Source organism: Morone saxatilis, unplaced genomic scaffold, assembly GCF_004916995.1.
Source record: "Morone saxatilis isolate NCDOM2014 unplaced genomic scaffold, NCSU_SB_2.0 Contig20, whole genome shotgun sequence".
NCBI lineage: Eukaryota > Metazoa > Chordata > Actinopteri > Moronidae > Morone > Morone saxatilis.
The window spans coordinates 11637058-11647632 of record NW_023339763.1 but is presented as its reverse complement, the minus strand read 5'-3'; the positions used below and the strand labels follow the sequence as shown (position 1 = coordinate 11647632).

The 10575-nt window shown below is 38.4% G+C and overlaps 1 protein-coding gene across 1 annotated transcript in view; it reads right to left on the bottom strand.

Moving 5' to 3' along the window:
- Positions 1-9728: 9728 nt before the first annotated feature.
- waif2 (Wnt-activated inhibitory factor 2) overlaps positions 9729-10575 on the bottom strand; it is a 2405-nt gene continuing 1558 nt past the window's right edge. The window contains exon 2 of the mRNA XM_035666854.1: positions 9729-10571. Coding sequence (XP_035522747.1) covers positions 9896-10571 — 676 coding nt within the window. The 3' untranslated portion in view covers positions 9729-9895. The remainder of the gene's footprint in view (positions 10572-10575) is intronic.

Here is a 10575-nt window from a genome sequence, read left to right as displayed (position 1 = left end):
AGTGCCCTTGACCAAGGCTGACTTAGAACTGGTTTTAGTCCCAAGGTGCTGCACAGCGGCTGCAGACTGCTACTAAGACTGGTGAAATGCAGAGAATGAAATTCCCGAAAATGATCCTGTTGTCGAGATGAACCTACATCACCATGTTTTACTGTTCATGTCAGGCAACCTTGAATATGGGAGAAGTTAACAGATTGTGAACCAGGCAGTGCATGCTACAAAGTCAGATTAAATGCAACAGTAAGATCACCTAGAAGTGAAAATTAAAATGCATGCCAGTTGACGTGAGAGCTGCATTTTATCCAAGAGGCCACACGAGGGCAGTAGTTGACAGTTTAAAACTTTTAATGGTAAAGGCCAAGACAGTTGCAAAAAGTTAGTGTGTGCTCAAATGCTTACTGAATCAAATAACAAGGTTGTACTCTTCTGAACAAAGTAAACTACAGAACATAATATTGGGGCTGTATGCATCGGTTTAGCATTATACAGGGTCCAGGAGTCGTCAGACTTCAGTTTTTATTAACAAAGTCAGTTGTCTAGTCATGGGTGGATTTTTGCTTTCAGGGAGTTAGGTGAGTAAAGAGATGAAACCATTTTGACAAAAGAAAACAGGACTTTTCAAATACAAGAATAAATGGGTGAGGGTAAAAATGGTACTACAAGTATTGTAGTGTAGTAGCTTGTACTGTGATTGTAAATCAGGTTGTAATAGCTGGCTTGAGAGAGCACTGAGAAGAAAGAGCTCTTTGAATGTTCCAGGAGTGACAGACAGCTTGTCAGAGCAGATGTTGTTTTCTCTGAGGTAACGGGCCAATGTTATGACCGGTCAGAGGATCGGCAGTTTCTCTTGACTGAAGGACAGCATGAAATATTCAAACTGCTGAGACTGCTTTTTTTTTCACAGCCACTTGAATGAGAAGCTGCCTATCACGTATTCACGCTTCTCAAACAGACAGGCTGGCAGCTAATTAGCGGTGGTGGTATGATTAATGGGAATGGGATTTAATGAGCACTAAACATTTAGTAATTAAGATGAATAATGTTATAAGGAATTTAAATGCGCTCTTTTAGAATTGCTTCAGTGATTTAAAAAAACAATGTATTGAAATATATTTTTGTGTCACTTCAACTAAAATGAAGCCTTAGTGGCTTGCTTTTGTCAAACGTACCACAGAAAATGAGAAAATGATTTACAGTGTAAATAAGAAATGTCTAGCTGTTTGTTTGATGTATAGTTCTGTTTAGAAACACAAGCACAATGCAAAGCTGTGAAAGCCAGGACATAAGTGGTATTTTGGACATCAGATTAGATCTGTCTTCTTCATATGTATTCATAAACAGAGTAGAAGAAAGAGAAACAGAAAAAGTGTTCAGTATTATGTTACTAAAGTTTGCTGTTGAGCAAGCATAATAAGTCCACAACAACCGTACCCTTTAGGCATCAAATTATTCATCCACATATTGATAGAGTGATTTCTGGTTGTCCTTGAGAGGACAGTCCAGCTGGTGAAAAAGCTTAATTAATACCTCTCAGCAGCGAGGTTGTGCAGTACCGTAGACAGCAAATTGTAAAAACTGCTGTAATGTTTTAATGAGATAACAGAGCCATAAGCTCATCAGCAAGTTTGTTTGATTTTTGAGTTCTCAGTTCTGTGAGTGTCACAGTTTGATCACTTCCAGGGTGGATTATATCTTGTGCATCAGCATCACCTTTTCAATAATAGCTCTATCCTGAGATGTGAAGGATATTAATGATCCTTGTTAACTGATTTATCTAATCCAAAATGAGCACCTGTGCCCTCGTTGGGAAGAACTTGATTGAAATGAACGTGTGAAATCTGAGGAATTAATGTTTGTCCTACAGCGAGAGATTAAGGTCAGAACTCCCTCTCTGTATATAGCTGTGTTCATGAGCTCATTCCACATGCTGTCTATTGCTTCTTGGAAATTGACAGGAAAGTCAACAGGTTTAATTAGTGTATAGATCTGAGACACCTATACAGCTTGTTAACACATAATCTGTTCTGCTGGTCAAAGGCCAATCGACCAGCCAACTGTGTTTATCCACACAGTCCAGGGTGAATCAAAACCCAGGTCGGGACTGCAGTCATCTACTTTATTACCTGATGCGGTCCTGTTCAAAACCCAACTGACCTTTGAGCTTAGGGGCCAAACATAAATTCACAATATCAGAATTCAGTACATTGGTTCCCATGGTTTATAATTATACTGCAGAGTCACCAGAAAATGGAAATATTGACTGGCGTAGTGCAGAATGAGTGAGAGTGAATGTATGAAGTAAGGCAACTAAATAAAATGATGACATGCCAAATGTATAGTATTCCCTGAGGGTGCATTTATCACCAAACAGGACTCGGTGACCCCAGACAAAAGAACTTTGACTCCTGGGAGTCTTTCTAATGAGCCCCTTTTATGATGACATTATCACTGAATGCCAGTTAATGACCTTGCCTGTAACAAACAAACCTTTTACTGTTCAAATTTAAAGCTTAATTAATCTCATAAGAACTTGTTAGGCGCCCCAAGCCTGCACTTTAACAATTAAAGCTGGAAGGAAAAATGTGGAGTGCACACTAATAATGAGGCATTAAGGTTGGTCTTGAAGGCTGGCACTTAATTCAAAGTAAACACGGTAATTGTCAAATGGCCAAATCTTCTCTGACATATTCAGAGCTGTGTGCGTCTCAGCAGTGGTTCAATGAACTCTCATCAACTTCCCCTCGGCTTTTCCTCTAGGGGGAATCCTCATCACCATCTTAAGTGACGTTCCAATCCTCTGAAAACTGAAGTCTGATCTCAAGTAGACTTCCAAGGCTGAGGGAGAGAGTGAACAATGACGGACACTAAAGGGGCATATTTACCCAGGTTGCATTGTGATCTTTCTGTCGTTTGGAATATCAACTGATATACAGTACAGTTTTTTGATACCTCGCAGTGAGATTTGTTTTTTTTAGTTAACGAAACATCAATCTTCTCAGTTTAATCTGTTTAACTTTAACACAAAGCAGCTGTACAAGAATTGAGCCTAAATCAAATACAGTCTAAAATTAGCAAAGCTAATGTTTAAGACAGGAAATATCTAATTAAATCAGAATCGGACCAGATATTTCAGTACTCAACAGTTTTCAAAACTAAAGCTAGACCAATATATCAAGACTGATATAGTGGCCAATATTAACTTATTGCAGATATATCAGTATGCTGTACGCGCCAGACGATAAGTAACAAGACACTGCAGTACAAAAATCTGAGTTTGAGGTTATTCACCATTACATAGTTTGTCCACCAGAGAGCACTGACAAATTGATTATTCACCTCCTCAGTAAGTATCTTGGTCACCACCTTGGTCATTAATACAAATACATTTTTTTGTTTATGTTTTAGAAACCAAATATTGAGTATATATTTAGTATTAAAAGCTTAAAACAATATATAAGTTGGACTACTCTAAAGACACATTACTGTCAGTACCCAAAAGGTATTGGAGGGTGATTTCCACACGAAGGGTAAGTAAACCAACACTATAATATTTGAGAACTCGTATATGAGAAAGTAACCCATCTTCAAAAATGCATTTGTTCATTTTGTTTTAATTATTCTCAATAACTAAGTAATCAAGGGAAGACACATTTAATTTTCCAATCCTGTTGACCCCTACTCCTTCACTCTGTGGCATGCTGTAATACCAAGTGTAAAAAGCAATGTCAAAGGATTCAGTCTTTGTACATCATGAAGTGTCCTCCATTGATCCCCTTGATCATTCGTATTAACAGCTGCTGTCAGAAAACATTTCTGCTAACACTGAATCAGACGTGCAATACATTCCTGGCTGCTGTGACAGCATGCTAAACAATTATGTTTTAAAGTCAAAGACTATACTCCTGCTTGCTGGTTTTGTGTTGGATTTTGATAGCAGAAAAAGGAAATAGAAAATCACATTTGCTTCCAGTTCACTTCACACCATACGGATGAAGAAATTAACACACAGTTTTTTCCAATGGAGAAGTAATTTCAAAATGTTCTCAGCTCATATTGTGTAATTGAGTTTTACTCATAAAATTGAAACACTGAGGCTCTTCTGCTACTGGACAACATGTAGAGTTTTACTTCAGCAGTGTTTTAGACTGATGTGATCCCTCCTGCCTACATCAACACCTCTTCTTCTCCTGTCCCACAATGCCAATCCCCCTTTCCTTATCTTCAGATAGCAGCAGAGGCACATCCAGCAATCAATAACCAGTAACAACTACGAACTAGCAGACTCATTTCCATATGTCACATTGTGAACTTCTCACATTCTGTTTTCCAGGACGTCAATGGGCAGCCAACAAACATTCACTTACATTTGGTTATGTGTGACTGCACCCATTGTGACTTCACTGCACCTTCAGTCTGCAACACCTAGTGATGCATGCATGTGTAAAGGTAACCATACTATTCAATCAGTGGCTGATGGGCTATGAGACACCAGACACTCATCATGGTGATAGTGTTCCTATGGAGGCCATTTAAAAAAAGTGTCCTGGAGTTTAGATGCTCAGATATGATTGAATTTTTTGATAGCAGCATCATATTTTCACCTCCATTTAGACTCCTCTAGTTTGCAGTAAGGCTTTGGCCTCCCAGACTTTCATATATAGAGCAAGACGATGAGTCATCGCTTTGCATAAGGCAAGGACATTTGGTGCCTGGACTAAAGAACTCTAATGAATCTTTTCTCTACTTCCCTTTTCTTTATCTTCCTTTTTGCGTTCTTCCTCTTTGCTGGGCTCAGCCTAAACCCCGTCCCTGCGTCCTTACAAAGTCACTCAACTGGATAAAGTCATTTACCTGGCTGAAGAGGCGCGCGAGAGGGGAATAGGCAGAGAGAGGGAGGGCAGAGAGGATGTCTTTGACAAGAGCTGTATTTGTAAGGAGAATGTAGCAAAATGGATGAAGAACAAAGAAATGGAGCAATGCCAAGAGAATTGCACAGCGAGTGCAGAGTTGAAGCCTGAAAATAAAGACAAGTTCAGTTTTGACCAACAACAGAACATGGTGTTGTTTCTACCTCTTTGAGACACATCCAAAAAAGCAGAAAAAGCTGATTGAAGAAAGAGAGATACCACACAGTGGAAAGAGAGAGAAGATGGCAGCAAAGGCAGGTTGAAGACTTATAAAATAACAAAGGAAAGATCATTAAATACCAGTTACATTCAGCACATTTAACTGAACATATGGGCAAAGTTGCTGAAGAGAAAATATAACTGTGATAAACAGAGGGACAAAGACTGTGTGTGGTGTGTTTGGTTTGTGTGCCAGTGTTTCTTGACTTTTTGAGGCCAGAGAGTTCCAGATATTGAGTACAGCACATAACCATTAATCCCAACACTTGTGCTGAAACAGCATGCAAGTTAAGGCTCTCTTCTTTTGTTTCATTCTGTCTCTGCACGAGATAAAATTATCATCCTTGTGTCTAGGATTTTGTTCCCAATTCACACATTTGATGGCAACACTCATTTGATTTTATTTCATTTTATTATCAAATTTAGATTTATTTTTACAATAAAACAGAACAGCAGAACCTCAAACAAAAGAAAAGAAGCAAATTGTGCAGGTTAGATTTAAAGGAATAAACTTTATAAGCAGACACAAAAGTCATGTCACCCACAAATTATAGACTCAAAAGGAAAACATAAAGTAAGCAATATAAATCAAAAAGAAAACATAAATAAAAAATAATGTAGAGAGACTATGTGTGCGTTAGTGTATGTGTGTGTTTGTAATTTGAGGTGTAGAACAATTCAGCCGACTAACGCAAAGTATGTGAGTGTGTGCGCACATGTACAGAAGAGAGAAAAGGGTCAATTATGGTCACATATGATCAGTTCGGACAGCTTGGTTTATCAGACAGGACCAAAGCCTATATTTAACATTCATGATTGAGGTAGACTGAAATGCAATTTGAATATAACTATTTATAGCTGAGCTCCCCTATATCGCATAGAGAACTGACAGAGCCCAGTACAGAACATCTCATATTATAGTTATGTACATCACAGTTTGGCTGGAAAAGTACTTCACAAGGCCTGGGAAGAAAAAGCAGGCAGATGCAAATGAAAACACAGGTTTTGTATATATATTTATGCTAAAAATAGTTACAATATTGAGCTGACTGAAGATAAGGGCCGAGTTCTCAGCACTTCTGATAAATGTGGCAATTCTGTAAAACCTGTCTTGTTAAATTTAAAGCTTATGAAGGTGATGGCTCCCCAAATGATATTTCAATATATGAGGTAAGGAAACATTAAGCTATAATAAAAAGTAAATAAACGCTTCTGATTAACAAAAGTTTGAAATTTGCCAATGATGATAAAACATTTAGATATTTTATTGTAAACAAACTGAATATGATTTTTCCAGGTTAGAGTTTCATCAATCAGGACTCCAAGGAAACTTGTGGATCTGGGTAGTTGGGTAATTTCCAATGGTGAAAAAAAACATTATTTTTTATGTTAATATGACATTTTAACTTTGGCCATAAGTACAGAAAAATGTGTATGCAAGAGGAATAAATTGGTATTATCTGGAAAAATTAAGTGAGGAACATGGAGGATTATGCTGCAGCATTAATATAAAAGAAGAATGGGAGTGGTCTAAGGATAGAACCCTGTGGCATCCAACATCTTATAATGCCCCGATTAGATTTCCATCCATAAATGTTAAAACACATTGTTGTCAATTATGAATATAATTGTAAAACTATTATAAGTGATTCCAGTAAATCCATAGTGTAGCAATTTTACAATAACTATTTTCCAAAATTACTCCAATCTCACTCAGTTAATTATTGGATCACAGAAACATATTTGTTCACTATTTGTTGATATGTGATGCTGACCCATTTCTTAGTTTAACCCAGAATTCTAAGAATTAACCCAACAAATGATTTTGACACAGTCACCGTACAGTAAGCACATTGTAGACATTTACAGGTAGGACATCAACAGTGGACTGTTTAGATTAAGCCTAGAGACTTCATTTTCAGGCAGCCAGTGACATGGCTCTTTGGAGGGGAATCTCGGCCTGTCAGCTGCTTTGTCAGTCCACTATTTTGAAATATTTTTTTGTACAGACATTCATGGTCATGGTTTTTTTTGATCAAATACTTGTGAAACTAATGACATTCCCATCAGCCTCACCTATTCTTGTGTTAATCTGCCAGTTGTTTCGATTAATCAAGTAATCATTCAATGTATAAAATTTCAGAAATTAGTAAAGAATGTCCATCCCAAATTTGTCAAAGTCCAGGAGATGTCTTTAAATGTCTTGTTTAGTCAGTCCCAAACAATAAAATATTCAGTTGAATATGATATAACACAGAGGAAAGCAGGAAATCTTAATATTTGAGAGGCTGAAAACAGCATTTCTAAATGAAAAATAACTTAAACAATGAATTGATTATAGAAACTAATCTACTAGCCTAATCGTTGCAGCCCTAGTGTGTAGTATTAATTTGCTATTGTTAACATACTATCACGGTAAACTAAGATAGTGAACATTATATGTGCTAAACTTGCCACAAGCATGCTAGCATTTTCACTGTGAGCATGTCACCACGCTAATGTTAGCATTTAGCTCGAAGCACCAGTGTGTCTACATACACTCTTACAGAACTGCTAGTGTTGCTATAGACTCTGGTAAGCTAGGACATGCATATACAGCACAAAAGCACATATGCACACACACTCTCCCAACTTTTTCAGCCACTGTCACAACGTATTTTTCACACACTGTCATGTGTAATTTATATAAAGTTTGTTTCAGTCCCGTTCTTGTAGATACATTTTCTGACCCACTCACACACAAGTAGGTGTTTCAGTTGATTGTTTTGTTCCTATATTGATATCTTATATGTCCTAAGACACTGTCCTTTAGCGGTATGGACCCCCGCTGAAAATTTCTCAGAATCATTTATGACTATACATTAAGTGTATGATGTCAAAATGAGTCAAGTCAACATACTTTTATCCTGTTACACCTCAGCCCCGATATAACACATGACAGTCTATAGTACACTGTCATGTCACCTAATATAAAGTGACAAAGTCTCACATGATGTTACTGTTATGTTATGTAAAGGCGGCTCGTACACTGCTGACATAGTGAAATACTCTCAGAGTGTACAAAGTGGAAAATCTATCTATTTATTTGTTTACTGAATGTTTTTAAATGCACAAATATATGACACTGTAATACGTGTTATTTTTTTTATATGTTTGTGTGGTTTAAGTATCTCATCATTACACTTTTTGTCACACAATTGTACATCAAGTCTACTAATTGTAATTTCTCTGGTGTATTAATCAGGTTTATTATGACTTACAGGCAAGTGAAAGCCTGTGAATTTACACTGATTCTGGGTAGTTTTGTCAGCCACTGTTCATGCACAAACCTTTTAATTACATAAGAAGAGAGGCTAATTAATTCCTAAACAATTAATTATCATGAAAATCCCTTTTTGTGATCCCTGTATCACAAAAATATGTTTGTTGTTTTCACTTTCATCTATTCTTTGCCTAATGTGCATCAGTTGGACTCACTCATTTACATATTTAAATGAATATGCTCACACACACAAAGCTTATTTCCAGCTTTTCATGCTTGACCTTGTGGTCATAATGTAGACCTTCAGTTAATAGGGTTGATGAGCTCCAGGCTATAGAGAGATACTGACTTCACAGGTCGATCATCATTCTCCACGGTTTATTAGTCACAGTGCCGATGAGATTAACGCTGCCATGCCTTTCAGTTATATCTCTCCATGCAGACCCCTGCCAGCCTTGCACTCTTTGGTGCTTAAAAAAAAGAAGCAGATGAGATAGTCGAGACCTTTTCTGGAGCCCAGAGGTGATGACGATGTGGCATTTTATTGGATTAGATTAACTCACTTACACCTGCTTGGCTAATTTCCACATTTAATTTTCTAAAATATAACAGGGAAACATTTCCTCTGTTTAATGTCCAGCAAACTGCTGCATGAAGTTTCCTGACAGTGATGATAAAATGTACTAACATAAAGAACACTGCTAACGCACCATTTTATTTTTTTTTTAAATTGACCTTTTTATTGATGTTTTAGTTGGTTTTCTACGCCTACAACAATCACATGCATGGTTAGATTCCGTTTTAGCCCCGATAAAACGATCTGGTGTTCAAAGGATACACGTGTGTAAAGACAACTTATGCCATGTGGTTGATGATTAAACATGACAGTTTACTCCAGCATCGCCTGCTTGCATGACCATGGCACTCCAACAAACATGCTTTCCTCATTTTACCTGCCCCAGCCCCCTTCTCTACCACTTTTCTCTCTCACCCTTTGAATTATGCACTCCCTCCAGCAGTAGATTAGAAACAGGAATATCTTGTTTTCCCTGCAGGGTTTCCTGAATGCAGACTACTAGTTTTCAGCCGTTTGCAAGGGCTGCAGTTTTCAGTAATCCCATTGATTCACCATTTTATTCCAGCTTTTCAAACTAGAAAGCTTCATACCTTTACTGTATATTTGTCACTTGGTTAATAAGATGAATAATACTAAGTTAGTCTGACAAGCTGCTGCAGACTGCAAATTGACATGATGCATGAAATGCATTCTTGTCTTGAGAACATACTTATGTACAATATATAATAACAATATCTTTGTTATTCAAGTGTCTTTGGCTCTTTGCATATCCCAGTTCATTGGCCAGCTGCTGAAAAGTTACACTTTTTTATTATTATTATTGATTTTGATTGTGACAGGACACTGCCAGGGTCTTTTAGATCAAGTACTTTTTCAGCTCGCCTCCCCTGTCCTCTGCTTCTACAGCACTGGCCGGACGTTTCAGAGGGGTCAGACAGCCACGTTGGCCAGCCTCGGGTCTGAGTCCTGCTCGTAACGGTAATGGTAGACCTCCATCTGGTCTCGGCACGCCTCTCGGATGTTGTTGAGCCACCGTTTGATGCCCCCACGGTTGAGATACAGCACCATGAGAAACACCACCCCAATCAGAGCCAACACTATACCGAGGAACACGTATGAAACCGCCTCAAGGTTCTCGTTCATACAATCCACGTCCTCTCTCCGGAGCCTCTCCACGGGAATCCCCCTCTTGGCCTCCGGCTCGCTGCACAGGAGACGCCCTGCATCCGGGCACTGGGATGAGTTCTTCAACCAGTAGTAAAACGCTTCCAGTTCACAGTTGCACCGAAACGGGTTTAAAGACAAGTAGACGCGTAAGCGCTTTTGCTGGTACAAATTGGTCACGTTTTCCCACTCCATGCTCTCTATTGAGTTATTTATCAGCACCAACGCGTGGAGATTGTAGATATCTAATGTCATTAGTGGTATGGACTTCAGGCTGTTTCCCGCCAACTCCAGCCTGTGGAGGTTGCGCAAACTTAGTGTGCTGAGCGCATTGGAGAGCTGCGTCGTTGCCAGAGGTAAAATAGAGTAATTTAGGTAAAGAGAGCGCAGCTCTAGTAACCCGTGGAAAGCCCTGGCCGAGATAGACTCCAACTGATTGTGACTCA